Consider the following 20,048-nt stretch of genomic DNA (forward strand, 5'->3'; position numbering starts at 1 on the left):
GTTTAAAAATCATTTTATGGGAACGTAGTGGAAAGCCAAGGAGTCGGAGAAGCTTGCTATACAAAGAAACAAGTGAGATCTAGGGTAGCCAGCTAAGTTACGTGGAAAAGTTTTTGCTTGTTTAGTGTGTGGAAGTCAATTTATTAGACGGACTGCTTTTTCTTAATTTTACAAAATAAGGGGAAGGAAAAGTTCGTGCCTGCCAAAATTTAAGATCTTCACCTCAAGCAGGATCAGTCTTTTCTAAGACTTGCTGCTAACTCTGGACTTCAGTGGAAATTAGTGTTGATCATCCTAGAATATGTGGTTTACACACTGTATGTGACTTCTCCAAATGGTGGTGTGCTTGTGGAATTAACATATGGAATAGCAAAAAGCTAAAGGTTACGAGATTTTTCCCAGCTATATTTCTTGACCACTGTGCTGCTAAAACAAAGGCAGGTAAAAGCAAAGGAAAGCCTGCTCCTGCATTCTTTTGACCAGTTCAGACCCAGCGTGAGTAGTGCTTCATAGCCAAGAGATACTCAGAGGAGACTGGGAAGTGATGTCTGGCTGCCACACTGCTTACGTCATTGCAGAAGTAGGTTTTTTAAAAACAGCTTAAGATTTATTAAGGAAATTGCTAGCCATGGGAATGCAGAGCAAATATTTCTTATACATCACGCTGAATCAAATACCCATATTATATTGCATTAACATAACTCCGACTAGGCCTTTTTCCCACTATGTTATGCTGAAACAATTTACCATGCCCTTGGAATGTCATGGGCAACAGCGGCGGTGAAAGCTTTTCCCAATTAGGTAGCTGCCACCTTATCACTAAAACATGTTTCTGTTCTGTGGTCATTTCCATTTCCTGCATTGTAGAACTGGCACTCCTGTGTTATTTAACCAGTATCTCTGGGAGTCCAGAAAGTTGGAGCAGAAACCCTTACCATTTAAAAATATGGGAAGCCTCTGCTAATACAAGGTGAAGACAGGCGAAGTGACTTGCTCCAGCTCTTACTTCAGTTGGTGATTTTGGCAGAGCCACGACTAGGACGGGTCTCCTGACTCATGTTCCTGGCAGCCTGTCCAGTGTTCTTTGTACTAGATTGGCCATTACAATAAAAATAACATCCTAATGAAACCATTTCCTTTATTAGGTCTTTGGCCAGAGTTATAAACAACGGCATCGATTAAATTGAATTTAGTTAGTTGATTATGGACCCCTGCTGGTTCAAGTCCTTTCTCTTTCCCTTCCAAGCAATAAATAGTCCAAAGATAGCAGTGTCTTATATTACCCGCTCTGCATAATCAACTATTAAGTAAAGGGGAGATTGTATCATTACTGTTTTGTTTTGTTTACTTTATGGTAGCTTTGAAAGCCATCTGCTCAATTTTTGAGTTGAAGGGGAAAACCCAGCTATGGAAGATGTGGTTACCTTGTGTTTGTTCCATCCCTCCTGAGCCTACTTGTGTTCTGACTATTCCCAGTTCATAAATTTTGGGTCAGAGCATGGGGAATGTAGTATTTTGGGATTTAGGAAATGTTACTTTGGAAGATGAAAAGATGACTCTTAAGAGAGTGTATTTTGATCAGTAGAATGGAATGTGGACAGGGAAGTGGAAAGATCAGAGTTTGGTCCTATAAGCCCTCAGCTTCCAATTCAAGTCCCTAGTGGTGGTTTCAGAATCAAGAGAGAGCATCTTTATCCCCATATGATCCTAGGGTCAGTATTTTTCTTCCCTGAAATTGGCCTTGAGTTGAAGGATGCTTTTTCCTAGAGTAACCCTCTGCTTCAGGAAGTGGATCTGAAGTAAGATGTACACACGCCCGGTAATGATCCCCAGTTTAGCTATTTCCTGACTTCTCTGTCTTTATCTTAACTGTTGTGATCACACAACAGGGGAGGAGGCTTCCAGGTCTATAGTCAGAACCACCTCAACCCAGGGATGAATTATACCAATGATCAGAAAAAGAAACATCTGGAAACATTGGATTTAAGGGGTAAAAATTTCAGAAATCTTTATCTTGCTCTGAAACTGTTTTAGGATTCTATAAGGAGCCTTGAAAATATGAGTTTATAATATCCTATAACTTTCTCACTTTCAAAGAGGAAGTAACCTAGTTTAAGAATCTACAAAGCATGTCAGTCTCTCTTAGCATAAATATATAAGGAGTGTGTGTGTATGTGTGTTAAAGTTTTTTGAGGCTCACATTCTTCAACATATAGCAAGTTTGGCAGTTTTTGTGAATAATTTTACATTTTAACTTTCTAAAGAGACGGTTTTTCTTTGGGTACACATAGTGGTGAAATTTAGTTACTGTACCTAGGGTTATCTTTTAAGTATTCGGAATATAACGGCCCGATACTTGCCAGTCTGGACAATGCATTTTTTTTTTTCAAATTTCCCCCAGGTACTTAAAAAAATATCAGCTTTTAGGAGTTTAATTCAATATGATAGAGGGTTAGTATTTCATACTTAAAAAAATAAGCTAGGAGCCACTGATATGACCCCATCATGGCTTGTAAAGTGAACCAGTATAATTTTAAGTCAGTATATATTCATATATTTTTATTCATATTATTTAAAGAATGCATACATCTTACTTTTTAAATATTTGACTATGGAAAGTTTTAAGCATACACAAAAATTAACAGAATAATTAAGTGAAATCTCATGTATCTTTCGTATATAAGGCTAATCTTGCCTCATCTGTAGACCTTACTTCTATCCCCAAAACATGGATTATTATAGAGCAAACTTTAAACACTGTACTATTTCATTCATAAATAATTTAAAATGTCACTCTCAGAAGTTAGGGTTTTTAAAAAATACAACTATATCATTAGCACACTTAGTCAATGTTCAGATTCTCTGATTGTCTCATAATTTTTAAAAAATAGTTAATCTGTTCAAAACAAAATCCAAATAAGTTCTATGCATTACGTTTCATGGTATGTCTCCCAAGTCTCTTTTAATATAGAATAGCTCCCTCTCTTTCTTGTTCTTTTTTTTTTTTTTCCTTGCCATATGCTGGTTGAAGATATTGGCTATTCTTTTTCTGTAGCCTTTCCCGTATTCTAGATTTCAGTGATAGCATCTCTGTGGTGTTTATTCTATTCCCTTGGTCTCATATTTTCTGTAATCAAAACAGCATGTTTTTAATTTCAGACCTTTCCTGCCATGTCACTGTGTTGAATTTAATTTATAATACATGTATGTAAATGCTTATTAGGTTAATATTGTCTCTTTTTAAAAATATTGCTTGAGCTACTTCAATAGTGGTATAAACAAACACCGAAGTGAGTCTAATTGATAAAAGCCACATCTTGAGGATTTAGGTACAAGTCAGGAATTTGGTCAGTGGGAAGGGATTTTGAATGGCCCGTATGTGTTTTGAGGTTGTTTTGTGCTTTGTGGCTTCCCTCCCACTTTCCTCACTGGCTGCAGAGAGCTATCACGGGAAACATGCCGCCAAATTCCTTGGAGAGTCTAAAGAATATTTCAAAGTTCATACAAAACAAGTCTTATTCAAGAGACTAGCACAGATTTTTTTTTAAATCCCCGTATTTGATGTTTTGCCCTCTTTGCTGAGGTCCTCTAAGATTTTTATTCCTGTGAAACACTGTAGACTTACTTCAAAGTGGCCTCGGATACAGGAGATAAAGACCCTCATTTGAAATATGGCTATTGCTGTTGGTTGTGATGACTTTTAGGAAACTTTGAATACCATGTGGAGCTCTTTTTTGGACAGAGCTTAGACTTCAGTACAGTGAGAGATGACTGAAGGGATCGGTAGCGTGGGGTTAGACTCCTTTATTATGATGAGAAGGAGCTGGAACTCTTTAACTTTCTGTCCTCACTTCTTCCATCTGCGTTGAATGTCCTCATTAACCCCCATCGCTCACCACTCCCATCTGTGCTCTGGCCTCCCTACAGTGGTGTTTGATGCTTCTTTCTTGGTTTCCCTGATCTCTTTGCTTAGGTGACTTCAGAATATAATGTAGCAAAACTTCAAAAGCAAAGCCAAAAGCAAACCAAGAAGGGAAACTGTGTGATCGGTGTCCTGAGATGTCATGTCAGCCATTCTAGCGGGCCTCACCTGTCTCCCCAGCCTGGCCCTGGGTCCCCTCGACACTGGCCAGTTCACAGGGTGCCACGAGTTGCCGGGTTCTGGAGAGTCTCCCCTGGCAGTCACAAAACTGTTCATGCCTTGCAGGCTGCCGTGGGCATGTGGCCAGCGTGCGTCTGTATGTGTGTGCACGTGTGCGCCCAGTAAGATAGACGGCCACCTGTGAATAGGTCCCATCTGCAAGGACAAAACAGCCTCCTTATCCTGCCATTAAAATACATTTATTCCCATGGAACTGTTTTTTTCTTTTTTTTAAGATTTTATATTTTTATTGAAGAGAGACAGAGCACAAGCAGTGGGGAGGGGCAGAGGGTGAGGGAGAAGCAGGCTCCCCATTGAGCAGGGGGCCGGACACGGGACTCGATCCCAGGACCTCGGGACCACAAACTGAGCTGAAGGCAGACACTTAACTGACCGAGCCACTCAGGTGCCCCCTGCTTTTGGGGGATCTTATGTAGATGTGAAAATATCCTCCTTGGAGATGATCAACCTATGTACATGTGTCTGATGGGTAATAACAATTTTGTTCAAATGGGCAGATCTTTAAATGAAAGAACATGGTGCAAGGGAAGAGGACTGGGAATCCACTGGCTGCTGTGTTTATCCGCAGACAGAACAAGAAGGGTACTAGTTACCAACGGAAGGGTTGTTCTTCTCTGCTCGGGGATATAAACTCTCACGTGAGGAGCAGGAGTCTAAGGGAACAGCGTTTAGGAAGTGGAAGGTGAGATGAGTGTTGAGAAGATGACCTAGGGATGCTTGCATTAACTAACTGTGCAGGAGGTGATCTGTTGGGGAGACAGGATCCGGGGATATTTGCCGGGAGCAGGTGTTTGCCAGTGGGTGTGGGGCCTAGTGGAGAGGTTAAGGCTTGTTTGCAGAGATGGAGGAGGCCGAGGAGGATTTAGTGATGAAAGGAAATGTTTGCGCAAAAGGAGGGTATGTTTGCAAACGGGAGAGCTGCAGAACTGAAGGTTTCAGAGAGGATGCTGTTTGGCTAACAGAGGAGGGGGGAGATGCTGCTTGGGGAGTTCTGAAAGGAGACGATGGCTAGAGAAGGAAGTGGCTGTTCCCAAAGCTTCACATTAACCTCCACCCCCGCCCCCCCCATCATGTTTTCTTGTCGGGATTAGTGGAAAAAGAGGGAGGGTTTGTATCCATTGTTCTCCATCCTTAAGCTTGGAGTTTGAGGCTGACATAGATTTCCCGGTTTTCCCTTTTCTCCCTCTAAAAGCACCCCCCAGGCCCCATCTGCTGCCGCAGGGACACCCCTCCTCCAGGATTCATGTAAAGAATGGCACTGCTTCTGAGGGGCTGCTCTAAGCTGGTGTCTGAATTCAATTACATGTCATCAGTGTGTGCTTTATTTATAGCCTTGCCATATTGTAAACATCAGCGCTGAAAGAGACCAGCCCCTGGACCACCAGCGTTCTGGGGGAGCTCTGAACGCCAGCATCAGCCGCTGTCTGCGACAGCCTGGGCGCCCAGAGCCAGCCCCTCAGCTCCCAGGGCCCGTGCAGGACACAGTAGAGACTCAAAACCTTTTTATAAAGTGGAACATTTTTTTAAGATTTATCTATTTATTCATGAGACACAGAGAAAGAGAGAGAGATACAGGCAGAAGGAGAAGCAGGTTCTGTGCAGGGAACCCGACGTGGGACTCGATCCTGGGTCTCCAGGATCACACCCCAGGCTGGCGGCACTAAACTGCTGGGCCACCGGGGCTGCCCCTATAACGTGGAAATTTTAACCGCCCTGATCTTGAAGGGTCTTTTTTTTTTTTTTTTTCTGAGTTTGCTCCTGTAATCTGCATCCTCGCCTTTTCCCAGCTTATATGGAACAATCTCTACTTTTCCATCACCTGCTCTAACAGCCCCCTGCTCTGATTAGTCCCGCTGTTCTGGGTGACCCGGAGAGGAGTCTCTACATGGCAACATCAAATGACAATGTAACGCGTCGTATGATTTAGGACTCCCCCAAACCCCTTTGGGTTTCTGGATAACTGCGTTTATATGGGCCAGGCCTGTAAGTCCTTCTCCCTTGACACCACGCGATGCGGTGCAGCGCAGCGTGACACACCACGACACAGAGACACAGACTTTGTCTTCATCTCTTGGGTTCTGGAGACTTTTCTCTCTGGGCGTGTTTTCATCATCTTGAATCCAAGGAGATCCCTACAGCTCAGGCAATTGCAGTGCTGTAAATTCACTGCTGGTGACACAGTTTCAATGGGGTCAGCTTCACCCTATTGTTACCGAATGTAAGGGGCGCCGGAGAACTCTGTTGTAAAACAGATGCCAGAACCGGGTGTCCGGGAGGAAAGGAGCTACCAAGAAACTTTACCCACATGATCCTCGAGATTAGTTTTTCAAGTAATCATCTTCTCTGGGGAAACAGCGCTGTGAGCTGCTGTGCGATCTTCCACACACCTCTTGGTGACTTCTGGCATTTTCTAATTGACAGCGAGCTGATGTACATTTCAGGTGGTAAAATAACAAGAGCTCTGGGGGGATTAAATGTATGGATTGGAAAGTAAGCCCAAACGTTTCAACACACATTAACTCCTTTCCTGTTTAGACTTCCCGCTGTTGTCCCTTCTCGCAGATGGGCACCAGATGCCTTCTCCCCTTCTCCACGCCCATTCTGTGGATACGCGTGCAACGTAGGCAGGGGTTAAAGCCCCTGGGACTCCTTTGCTGCCACCATAACGATGCAGTCATTTTATAATTTCCCCAAGACTTCTTTTTGTTTACATAAAATGTATAGGAAACCCAAAATAAACACATCGGTGTAGGCCAAGAAGCCAGGCTGGAAACGGAGTCTTACCCGTGTTAACACAGATCTCTCCCCCTACTGCCTGCCTCTGGTCTCCCACCCCCGCAGCACCTCTCCTGGGGCTTTCTTTTACCTGCCACCGTCCTCGCCTTTCCTCGTCCTCAATCCAGCTGCGGCCCCTGATGCACCCTGTCTGCAGCATTCCTTCCCTCATTGCCGGGGGATTCACCAAACCCAAACTCTTCCACTGTGTTCTCCACCCTCCCGCCTCTCCCCTCCTTGCTCACCCTCACGTCCTCCTAAAGAGTGCATGCTGGTTACCGTCCTCTGTTCCCCCTTTCTAAGCCTCCACTCATGTAATCTCATCTGCAATGAAAAGAATACTCTGGAAGTAGGGAAGGAGAGAGGTATCGCACCACGATTGTCACTCCACGGTCCGTAGAGGCAAAAGCGGATTCTTTACCTTTTGAGTTGAGCTGGTTGGTGGGATCAAGAGAGATGAGTTGAGACAAGGACACACATGGCACTCAGCTGGGGCAGGTAAACTAAGCTACGGGAAAATGAGGAAGTTCCATATTTGTAGTTTGATGATACATTTTTAAGTGTACAGCCTTTTATGTATCCTTAACTGAGCCAGGGAGTTTGAACTGAAAAACTGGGGTATCAAACACGAATATCCCTTCAAATAGTCTCTGGAATGTCTTTACATCCAAATCATGCTTAACTTTCCCCTTCAAGAATGCCTGGGAGAGAAATGTTACACGTTTCTCAGATGTGACTTCTTATTTGCAAGTGTCCTTCTTGTCTCCTTCCCCGGAGTCTGTAAAGCTGATCCTTCAGCAGGTACTACTTTGCAGTATTTTGGTGTTGCATTTTGTTTGGCCAACCAAACTGTTTCAGTAATTATACTTTTTGATTTCTTTAAAAAGCCTGTGTGAGGTGGGGAGCGGTATCAAATGTTACCACCCTGTGAGATAGTAAGAAACCTGTAGTAGTTTGATACTCTCTAGTTTTATTTGCCTAAATGAAGAGAGAAGAGAATTTGCTAGTATTTTATTTGGGTGATTAAGTAGCATTTGCAACTGCAAACAAGTTCAAGGGTAGTAATGTATTTATCATCTAAAATGACATCATTATCTTATATGGCTGCGTCAAAAACTAAACTTTTTTTTTTCACATCAGAGTAGGATTTATTTGCTTTATACATAGTGAACTGACCGATTTTTATTGAGAGAAAACAGAAAAACTATGCCCTTTAAGAAATTAAACTTTTAAATATCCATTTTTGACATGATGTATTAAACCCTTCAACTCTGTGCTGTTAACAGAGTAAATATTTAAAATGTAGTGTTTGGGCTCATTGTTTAATTTTTGACTTCTATTTAATCACGTGTGCTTTGGCTTGCTTTCTGGATTGCTGTCTCGGCACATTGTGGGAATTCTTCTAACTTAGCTCTGTTTCCCATTTTGTATACATTATCTTAAAACCGAAGTCTCCCCACTAACTGACTTTAATTCTTTTCTTGTCTATTCTAATATCTCACTTAAGGATTTCCTTTTGTAGCCTTGTCAAAAATATCCTAAATGGTTGGAAATTGCTTGCCAATTTAAGCCACTCTTAGGGTAGGCAAAGGGCTCGGACTCTTGAGGGCATATCTTACATGGTGGTAGAGATGGGAAAGGATTTAGATCACTATGAGAGAGAAATTCATGTTTATTATAGTTCATCCCAGAAGAGTTACATGCTAGACTTTTTTCAAAAAGGACCGTAATATAGAAAATACCCGTTTCTTTTTCCTTACCCATGTTTTGCTATTAATTCAGTCAGAGACAGGACGCTTGCTGCATGTGCCAGTAGTCTAACCTCTAATGGGCTTGGGATTTAGTTTATTTTTTTTAAATAATAAATTTATTTTTTTATTGGTGTTCAATTTGTCAACATACAGAAAAACACCCAGTGCTCATCCCGTCAAGTGCCCCGCTCAGTGCCCGCCAACCAGTCACCCCCACCCCCTGCCCTCCTCCCCTTCCACCACCCCTAGTTCGTTTCCCAGAGTTAGGAGTCTCTCATGTTCTGTCTCCCTTTCTGATATTTCCTACCCATTTCTTCTCCCTTCCCCTCTATTCCTTTTCACTATTATTTATATTCCCCAAATGAATGGGATTTTGTTTATACTCATAAAATCATGGAATGTAAAAGTAGCCTTATGCTGCTATTGGGTAGTACTCATCAGATTCCCTTTCCTTCAGTGGACTTAACTTTATTGTCATTTCTTTGCACCATAATCTCCACAGATTCTGACTCTCACTGGGTTAGTCCCCTCCATGCTCCTTTACCAGTGTTTCAATCACTTCTCTATTAAGGCGCGTGTCACACTGTATGGCAATCGTTTGTTCATATGAGGGTCTTTCCCTCTGGACTGTAAGCTGTGTAAAGGCAGGAAGTGGTATATGACCACGTGCTTCCCAGTGCCCAGCTGAAAGCCTAGTTTATGGTAAGAACTTAAGGAAGATTAACACCTTCATAGTAGCAAACAACTTCCAAATCTCAGTGGCTTAAGACAATCTTGGGTTGGCAAGAGTCCTGTTTCACAGTGTCCCCATTGAGGGGTATAGGCTAATAAAGTCTGCACAAACTTGGATGCATGCTAGTCATCTTATCGTGGGGGTGGGTGGGTGGAAAGAGTTAATCATGCCCCAGCTCTTCATGTTTCAGCTTGGAACTGACATGTCACTTTCTCTCATGGTTCCTTGATCAAAGCAAGAGACATAGCCATACCCAATGTCACAGGGGTGCAGAAGGGCAACACCTCTTTGTTTATGAGAAGAAGAGGACAGGAATGTTAGTGAGCAACACTAATACCCGAATCAATATCCAATGCCCGGTAGGCACCCAAGAACCATTTAGTGAATAAAGTACCTAGAACTTTCTGTTGGGATTTTAATTTTTTTCTGCACGATAAGCAGAACCAAGTTAAATATGCATCCTGTTAACCACATTTTTTAGGAGACGAGGATGCTAATATTATTGTACAGGCTGTGTTCAGCAAACTTCTGAGAATTCTTTTGTAACCACTCTGTTTACTCATATTAGGGAATGCGTTGTGTTTGGTTTTGTAGTTTTTCAGACACTTAGAGTAGGGAATGGCTACACTTGCATGATTAACATTTTGCCCGAGTCATTAAGAAGAGCTGGGGAAAATGCTGAAGTTGTCAAATATTTACATATTAAGTTAGTCGTCCAAGAACCTTTTTAAGAAGAGTCAATATCTGGCTCAACAGTTGTACAGGAGCTTAGGAAAAATGAGAGCCTAATCAACTTATGCATGAAGTATTTTTGAGAACATTTAAATTCTACTTTCCTAGCAAATTTCAATTATATAATAGTGTTTTCAACTACAGTGTGGTCACCATGTTTTACATTAGATCCTCATACATCCATCTTATAGCTGAAAGTCTATACTCTTTTACCAAGTCATTTATAACCTGAATGTTCTCTCTCTCTCTCTCTCTCTCTCTCACACACACACACACACACACACGATAGATGTGTTAACTAACCAGATGATGAAAATCCATTCACAACATGTATGTACATCAAATCACCACAATGTCCATTTTAAATATCTTACAATTTTATCTGTCAGTCATACCTCAGTAAAGCAGAAATAAAATACAATAGGGGCACCTGGGTGGCTCAGTGGTTGAATGTCTGCCTTTGGCTCGGGTCGTGGTCCTGGCTTCCTGGGATCAAGTCCCACAATCAGTTTCCCCATAGGGAGCCTGCTTTTTCCCTCTGCCTGTGTCTCTGCCTCTCTCTCCGTGTCTCTTATGAATAAAATAAGTAAAATCTTTAAAAAGTAAAATAAAATAAAGTAAATGCAAATTTTTTTTAAAAAAGAAGTATTGCTACAGATTATACTCTAGTAGTTTACTCTAAGTGCCCCCCCCCCCCCGCCTTAACTGTCAAAGCAACTCAGTTAGTTGAGAACAGAGGGGATCATGACTTGAGGTCATCTTCGTTTCAGTCCTCCAAGAGGGGAGAGTGAGGTAAGTCTCAAACCAGACTTGTGTTGCTTTCAAGGTGATAGCTGGTGGTCATAGACAGTTGCTGACTATGACTTTGTCTTGGGAGCAGAGATGGCCCTGTCCTTGAAGAATGAAAGACCTGACAAAAGCCAGATGGCAAGACCAGATTCTATCTGGGAGGCAGTTCTAAGGGAGAATCTCAAAAAAAATTTTTTGAGGTTTACTCCAAAAGATAATCATGCTTTTAATCCATCAGGGCAGGGGTTTGGGTTGGAGGGTAGGGAACCCAAGGTAGAGCTTGTTGGGGGCAAGCTGAGCTTTACAAGAGGATGGATACTTAGCCCATCACTAGGATTTAAGTACCCAGATTGTTTCTTGGCCCCAGCCTGGATAGGAAGCAGTTCCCTAGTATACTGTCTGAATCTGCCCAGGAAGTCTGCAAAGCTGAGCAAGCAAGGCAAAGTCCCCAATCCCTGGATAGGACACAGTGGGGGAAGGCTGTGACAAATTGAAAACTAGTGCTCATAGAGTGTCTCACCAATGGGTCTGTGGGAGTCAGGAGAGGCTGGAGATGAGATGGGAATACTTTGTCTACCCCTCTTCCTTGAACTTGTGACCTAGTTTCAGGAACAAGCACGTTATAAAATTGGTTACTCATCTATTGATACAAGACCAGGATGTAATAACTAGTATCTAAGGAGCCTGAGGTGTTGGACAGGTCTCAGCAGTACATGAGTTCAATGAGAATGTTTAAACTGTGTTTTTGCTTTGATGATAATCTGAAAAATACATACTTTTATCAATTACAAATGCAAGTCTTCTCATTTGCAGTGATCATTGAACTTAAAGTATGTTTTCATAACCTAAAACGTTAGTTTCTTAAGTTAATGTAATCAAACTAGAGTCCAAAAATACTCTTCTGGGTGCACACATTTTTCTAATAAATGGTAAGCGTGGAAGATAGAATCTGAATCTGAGCCATGAAGGATGGGTGGGTTCGGGTGGGTACAAAGAAGGGAGAAAAGTGTTTCCACAAGAGCAGAGAGTGTGAGATCAAGGATGAGCCTGATTCATTTAGGATACCTGGAACCTAAGGATCCTCCAGTTTCAGGTTTTAAATACCGCCTCCTGACCCTGATATGGCAGTCGTTTTGGGAACCCTCTTTTCTCTGTTTCCTCGATGACCTGACTTTTTCTGATGGGTACAGGAGCTTTATGACCTCTTTCTTGAGAAGGGAACTCTCATAGTCATCCTCTGCCCCTCATGATACTGATCAGTGTCTAACGGGAAACTCTCTTAGTGTGCCAGAATGTGAATTTTGTCTCTGCACGACTTGACTTCTGAGCAGTTAATGAGTCTAGCAGAGACACCCAAAGGAGGGTGCACTGTGTCGCCATGGTGGGTGTTTTCCTGGTACTCAGGAAGCAGGTGGTCCCCCAAGGACCAGAACGACTGATGGGAAATGGTCTTTCTTTTTATTTTTATTCTTTTTTTTATTTTAGGGAAACGGTCTTTCTTATGGACCAGCCTCACCTGTACTTTGTTAGGGACTTGTTCTTTTCAAATATCATCAATGGCCTCTTGAGTTCTTTCTTTTCTTTCTTTTTTTTTTAAAGATTTTATTTATTTATTCATGAGAGACAGAGAGAGAGAGAGAGAGAGGCAGAGACACAGGCAGAGGGAGAAGCAGGCTCCATGCAGGGAGCCCCACATGGGACTCGATCCCGGGTCTCCAGGATCACACCTGGGCGGAAGGCAGGTGCTCCACCATTGAGCCCCCCAGGGATCCCCTTGATTACTTTTCTTTTGCACATACAGCATCCCACATCGGTGTTCTTCAGGCCTCTTCATTTCATTTCAGGCCTTAGTTTTACTGGACTTATTAATAAAACAAGAGCCTGCGTTCGTTAATCCCATCAGCTCAGCCCGCAGGGCTGTTTGTGCAGACGTCAGCTGACCAGTGCTTGCACTTTTTCGATCTTTGCTAAATACAACCCTCCTCTCTCTCTGTGTCTCCCCCCCCCCCCCTTTCCAGATTCCAGCAAGACCATGGCAGAGCTTAGCCACGTGCAAAAGCAGCTCGATCTACAGAATGGGAGCCTAGAGGCGGGCTTTGGGGCCAATTCTCCGGACGACGACGACGACGACGACGACCGTTCCCAGACCACGATGGAGAGCCTGAGCCCCAGGAAATACTCCTCCAGTCTGAGATTCAAAGCCAACGGAGACTACTCGGGCTCGTACCTGACCCTGTCGCAGCCGCTGCCGGCCCGGAGGAGCCCGTCCCCGCTGGGGAGCGGCGCCCGGAGCAGCCCCTCGCTGGCCCGCGGCCCCGGGGCGAGGCCGCCCGCCCCGCCGCTGGGCGCCTGTGCCCCCGGGAGGCCGGACCCCGAGCGGCCCCTGCGGCTGGCCGACAGGCCCCCCTACTGCAAGTACAGCCCCAGGAACAAGTCCCACGACAACGTGTGCCTCCTGGGCGGGCTGGAGGCCCGGAGGGCGTCGGGCCCGCCGCTGGCGCCCTGGAGCGGAGGCGCCCCCGCGGGCCCCGGGTCGGGGGCGGCCAGCGTGCCGTCCAGCCCCAAGCAGGCGCGGAGGGTGGGCCTGCAGGACGCCGCGGGCCTGCAGCCCCGGCCCGGCCGGCCCCGGGAGCCCCCGCCCGAGGCCGCGGCGCCCAGAGCCCGGAGGGGCCACATGGGGGCGCACAGCCGCTCGCTGCCCCGGCTGCACAGGGCGGCCGACGGCCCCACGCCGCCGCTCAGCCTGCCCCCCAGAGGCGCGCCGGGCGGCCCCCGACGGACGAGGCCGGCGGACCGCGAGCTGCCCCCCCGCTGCACCGAGCTCGACGGCTACCTGAACTTCTCCTCCCGGAGCGCGGGCCCCGCGCCCTACAGGCCGTCGGCGGCCGAGGGCGCCCCGTACGCGAGCTCCACGCTCAGCATCCCCGCCAGCCCCCGGGTGGCCCGCAAGATGCTGCTGGCCTCGGCCGCCCCCGAGCGCCCCGGCGGCGCCCCGCCCGCCCGCAGGAACCTCTCCTGGGGCTCCGCCGAGCTGGGCGAGGCCGACCCCGACCCCGACCCCGACCTCGACCCCGGCCCCGGCCCCGGCCCCGACGGCCTCCGACAGGCCGCGGGGACGCCGCAGCCCGCCCTCCGGGAGAGGAAGAGCAGCATCAGCTCCATCTCGGGCCGCGAGGACCTCATGGATTATCACCGGCGGCAGAGGGAGGAGAGACTCAGGGAGCAGGAGATGGAGCGACTGGTAATCCTCCTCCGCGCCCACCCGGCCTCGCCCCGAGGAGAGGAGCCGTGCGGGCTGTAGGGCTCCAGGGCACCCCGCCTCGGCCGCGCCCCCTAGGATTCTGCCCCCTCCCCTTCCCCCCCCCCCCAACAGAATTCGCTGCTCTCGGTCACGGTCACGTGTGGCTCCTGCAAGGCCCACCCGTACCTCGTGTTCTGTTTAGTTGCTCTGCACGGCCCCCAGGTATAGATGCCTGATAAACCTGACAAAGCGGTTGTGGATTTTACCGAATTTCCTTTCAAAGATTTTATTTATTTGTTCGTGAGAGACACGCAGAGACAGAGAGAGGGAGAGACACAGGCAGAGGGAGAAGCAGGCCCCATGCAGGGAGCCCCACGTGGGCCTCGATCCCGGGTCTCCAGGATCACGCCCTGGGCTGCAGGCGGTGCTAGACTGCTGAGCCACTTGAGCTGCCCTTTACTGAATTTCCTTTCTTTTCTTTTCTTTTTTTAAAGATTTTATTTATTCATTCATGAGAGACACACAGAGAGCCTTTACTGAATTTCTTAGAAGTCTTAGAGACTTTTAAGACTACAAGTAGACACTGCTTTATATTGCCGATGCCATCAAATGTGCATGTGCATGGTCTGGTAGAAATAACCAGTGAAATCGTGACTCATTGGCAGCGAGGCAGTAAATTGTTCTCTATTGCAAGTGGTCTGGAAAGTTGAAAGGTTGGCTAAGTGTGGCTCAACCTTTTTTTCTGCACTGTGCACGTACACACACCCTCCCGGCCCCATACGCCTGTCAGCAGTCTCCTCGTACATGCAGTGACACCCAAGTATACATCCGGAAAAATGTTTTGAGTTGTCTTTTCCTATTTAAAATGGATTTATGCTTATTGTGAGAAATACCGAAAATAGTAAGAAGGGAGGAAACATCCTCTGAGAGTCCCATTAATGACTGAGGACAAACTACTGCATTCTTTTTTTTCTTTTTCTTTTAAGATTTTATTTATTTATTCATGAGAGATGCACAGAGAGAGAGAGGCAGAGACCCAGGCAGAGGGAGAAGCAGGCTCCATGCAGGGAGCCCCATGTGGGACTTGATCCTGGGACTCCAGGATCACACCCTGGGTGAAAGGCAGGCGTTAAACCGCTGAGCCACCCAGAGATCCCTCTTTTTTCTTTTAAGCAGAGACTTTTTTTTTTTTTTTTTGTCTATTTGTTTTTTAGGATGTACAGGGTCAGAGATTATTTTAATTCATTAATGATGAGTTGTTCCTTAATGAAGGTTGCAGCAAGATGTTAAAGCTGATTTACAAAAGTATAAGAGTACCGAAAGCATTTTAGTTGCTAAGAGGAAGCATACTGGATTAAGATTTCTTGGAATTTTAGAAGAATCATTTGCATCACTCGTAGTTTTTGATAAGTTAATATCTATCCTTTCTGACATCCTAATCAGTAATAGTGAATGAAAACGAATGCGCATACCCTTAGAGAATTCTGTAGTCCTTGAGTGGGTCTGTTAGATGGTGCTCCAAAATGACAATTTCCTTTGTTATAGTAAGTAATCTCCAGAGAATTTTTCATGGTCACAGAAAGGCATTGTGTTTGGGCTTGACTCATTGACATAAATTCAGGAGAAGTTTTAATTAGCATATGAAAAAGCCTTCTTGTATGTTGGATAGCAAATCTGGCTCTACACTGTGCTGAACAACTTTTTTTTTTTTTTTATTGTAGTATAATTGACATGCAGTGTTACACTGGATACATTAATTTTCAGGTGTACAACATAGTGATTCTGCAAATCCGTACCTTATGCTGTGCTCGCTGCAAATGCAGCCAGCATCCGTCACCATACAACCAAACAACACTATTCCATTAACTATATTCCCTATACTGTACCTTTCATTCCCGAACAACTATTATTAATGAAGCCAGAAAATTAACTTATATTGGATAATTTATTAAGAAATCTAGGAGAGCATTTCAATGGCTTCCCTCACTCCAGCAATCTTCCTGAGATGTTGTTTTTTTCCTCTTCTGTTTCAAGGGCAGGGAAACCAACCTCGAAAACCACCTCCAGGTTTCATCTTTAGCACTTTTGAGTGTTAGTGAATTTGTCATTTTTTCCAGTTTCCTGACAATCTGGGAGGTGACCTTCTTCACTGCCTATAAAGTCAGTGCCTTGTAAGTCACAAACAGGTCCTGGTTTAATTTCTTGGGAGAATTTTGTGGGTATTGGCTCCAAATACGAAGTTAGACCTTTTTTTTTTTTTTTTTTTTTGCTCAACAATGGGCTTTGTCATATTTGATGAAATGAGGTTTATTTTAAAATATGACACTCTGGGTTTGGCCTCTGTTGCTTAGTCTGTCTAATTGCATCCCAGTAAAAGGGAAGATAGATTCTTACTGAGCCTATGCAAGTACTGTTACTGCTTTTGAAACATACAGTGATTTAGAAGAAATATTTCTGCCTGAATTCTGAGGGACAAGGAGAAGAAGATACCATTGAAAGAATGTTTCATTTAGTTTGCAGAATCAGAGTCAACTAAATTGACGGTTAGAGATAGATGGAGAATGAATGTTAGAGGTTTTCCCCACTTAGACAGTAGAACATTACACATAATGCCAATGGTTTTCCACAAGACATATGGATATTAGATTTCCAGTGTCAGTATGCTGAGTTCTGTATAATTAATTGATATTCCTTTGCATCTTGGGTCATTAATTTGATTTCATGAAGGCATCTATTTGTGGACTAAAAGAAGTCCTGGGAATCTGATGTAGCCACCTACTACTGTCTCATGCTTGTCTATGCAGGCAGGATCAGGCCAGAAGCCTCTACTCACAAGTCTGTTGTCTGAAATCTCAAGACTGAAGAAAAAGTATCTGGTAAAGTTCTAACCACCAGGCTCTGAGACTCTTTCTTTATTACAGGCACATTCTAGTCTATAACTCAGAGCAGAGTGTCTAGGCTAATATGAGAGGGAAAGCAGAGACCCTTGATGAGGATAAGAGTAAGTGGCTATGGTTAATCTGTGGTTAAGTTAATGAATGGTAATCAGCAAGAAAGCAACTTAATATCCTCTGCCAGGGCATAAGACATTGGCCTTATTTCATCAGTGTTTCCTGGGAAGGTAAGAATGAGTCACAGAGAGTGAGGCCGTTGACGTATATCTAGGACCTTTCTGTAAAGTATGCAATCTGTGAATTTTCTTTTTTTTTTTCTTTTAAGATTTTATTTATTCATAAAGACAGAGAGAGAGAGAGAGAGACAGAGACAGAGGCAGAGACACAGGCAGCGGGAGAAGCAGGCTCCATGCAGGGAGCCTGACATGGGACTCCATCCCGGGTCTCCAGGATCACACCCTGGACTGAAGGCAGCGCTAAACCGCTGAGCCACCCGGGTTGCCCACTTTATTTCTATTATCATATTTTATCCATACAAAATTAGCCTAGGGAAAGCCGAGCTTCTCATTTGATTTGACAAATCTTCCTGTGCAGTTTTTGATGGTGTTGAGCTAATCATACATGAGGGACAGAGCAAACCTAATTATTTGTAACATCCTTCTTTTTGTAGGGTGAAGGAACAAATCTTACACTTGCCCGGGGGTCCTCTGGGAAAACTTAAAGAGGGTTCAGGTATAAAAAATATCTTGGAAAACTTTTTTTTTTTTTCTGAATTTAGGGTCTGATTTTGGGAAGGCAGAGTCAAATATTAATTAGAGGAGATTTCTGCCTCTCTCTATGTCTCTTATGCTTAAATAAAAATCTTCAAAAAATAATAATTAGAGGAAATTTCATTACATGACAAAGGTAGGTTTGTGGTTACATGACAACAATGAATATTTTCAGTTTTCCTTCTTAATAAAGCAATAATAGGTTATTTTATAATAGGGGCACCTGGTGGCTCAGTCGGTTAAGCGTTGCCTTTGTCCCAGGCCACGATCCCAGGGTCCTGGGACTGAGTCCCACGTAGGGCTCCCTGCTCAGTGAGGAACCTGCTTCTCCCATTCCTCTGCCCCCTGCTCATGCTTGCTCTCTCTCTCTCTCTCTCTAGTACTCTCTTTTTCTATAAAGTAAATAAATAATATATTTTTAAAAATATTATTTTACAATAAACAAGAAATCTTAAATCATTAGAAAACATCATTTTAAATATTCAGGGATGTATCCCAGTTAGCACAAAGCACAAAAAAGTTACTCTCATGAGTTACTGAACCTCTCTACTCTCTGGGAATTATATAGAAAAATAACCTTTTATTACCTTTTGTAAGGGAGGCTGACTTCTCCAAGATCAATCTATCATTTCAATATACGTAACCACATTTAAGTTTTATGTTAATAGGATATTTGTCATGCATTACATTTTTTAAATTACTTTATGAATAAACCCATCAAAGTTGTCCAAAGTTTGTCAGAATTTTAACATTTTATTGCATTTTTATAGACTTACTATTGCAAGTATTATAAACCAAGTCAGATAAAGCTCCCTTTGTGCAAACCTACAATTTTTAAGTTTTCACTGACTTTTGTTTTTTATGGTCCTCTTTCAATCCTGGAACCTGGAACGACAGGATACTTTAAGACAAAAGCAGTAAGACAAAAGCAAATAATTTAAAGATACTGAAAATTATGCCTAACCTGACACATCATAGAACATAATTACTATTGATATAAAAACGTGTGTCGCAATTATAATTCTGTTTAGTTGAGCACAACTTTTATATTTTTGTTGAGCTTAAACATTATATGAAGTAATCTTAGCTTCTTTTCAGTAAACTGATATGATATTTTTAAAAATCCAGATAAACTAATCTCTTTATGATAAAATAAATCCAAACTTATTTCAAGTATGAAATTACAGAGGCACCTGGGCGGCGTAGTCAAAGTTGAGCATCTTGTTTTCCACTCTGATCTCAGGGTCCTGGGATCGAGTCACGCATTGGGCTCTGTGCTCAGTGTGGAGTTGGCTTGGGATTCTCTCCCTCTCCTTCTGCCCCCAACCCCTGCCCTACTTGTGCTCTCTCTTTCTCTCTCTCTCCAATGAATAAATAAATCTTTTAAAAATTAGGAAATTACACATGTATTATACTGTACACTGGTAAAACAAAAGACATAGAACTGTTTTTTAAACCAGATTGTCCAATCAGTCTGACTTGTCCATGAGTTTGTTTTGCTCACGTAAACCTTTTTTCTAAGGGAAACAAATGCTTCTGAAATCAGCACTTTTTTTGATGAGAAAGTTCTTTTTCTTTAAATTATTAGGATTTCATTTTATTTTATTTTTTAGAAATTTGGAAATGTTAGATTTCTGTCTAAGTGCTTATTAATTTCTAAACCAATCAGAGCAGAAGGCCTTTATTTTAATTTATTATTATCTTCAGAAAGTAGGAAAATACTTCACTCATTCCAGTGATTTTTTTCCCCTCAGCTACAGAGACTCAGATAAAGAAGTTAAAGCTTAGTTCTATAGCTTCAGCTACAGATCAAAAGTAAACACTGGAACATAAAATTTCATGGTTCCATATCTCAAGAGATAGCTCACATTTCCATTGGGCACAAAATACTGTCCTGAGTTGAACTCACAGATAGAAAAATAACCAACACATTAAAACAACAGCAAACACAAATGTTCAGTCACCTCTCACCCGAGCAAGGTTAAATTTCAATTCTACCTGGAGATCACACGTGACCAGACTGTAAAACCAGATCCCTAGTCATTGCTGCCACCAGTGGAGATAACCAGTGGAGATACTGGTTGTGTGCAAACCAAAACCCCGGTCAAACTTAGCCAAGAATCAGAAACAAAAACAAAGCACAGCCAGGAAAACAAAAACTGCAGAAAAGTTTGTGAAAAGTCAGTGAAGGTAAAGTTCTC

At 43.6% G+C, this 20,048-nt stretch overlaps 1 protein-coding gene across 24 annotated transcripts in view; it reads left to right on the forward strand.

Annotated features, from left to right (window-relative positions):
• PHLDB2 (pleckstrin homology like domain family B member 2) overlaps positions 1–20,048 on the forward strand; it is a 217,427-nt gene that overhangs the window by 118,275 nt on the left and 79,104 nt on the right. For all 24 annotated transcript variants that reach the window (XM_072722694.1, XM_072722705.1, XM_072722716.1 and 21 more), the window contains one exon: positions 12,961–14,183. In XM_072722694.1, coding sequence (XP_072578795.1) covers positions 12,961–14,183 — 1,223 coding nt within the window. The remainder of the gene's footprint in view (positions 1–12,960; positions 14,184–20,048) is intronic.

Source organism: Vulpes vulpes, chromosome 1 (assembly GCF_048418805.1).
Source record: "Vulpes vulpes isolate BD-2025 chromosome 1, VulVul3, whole genome shotgun sequence".
NCBI lineage: Eukaryota > Metazoa > Chordata > Mammalia > Carnivora > Canidae > Vulpes > Vulpes vulpes.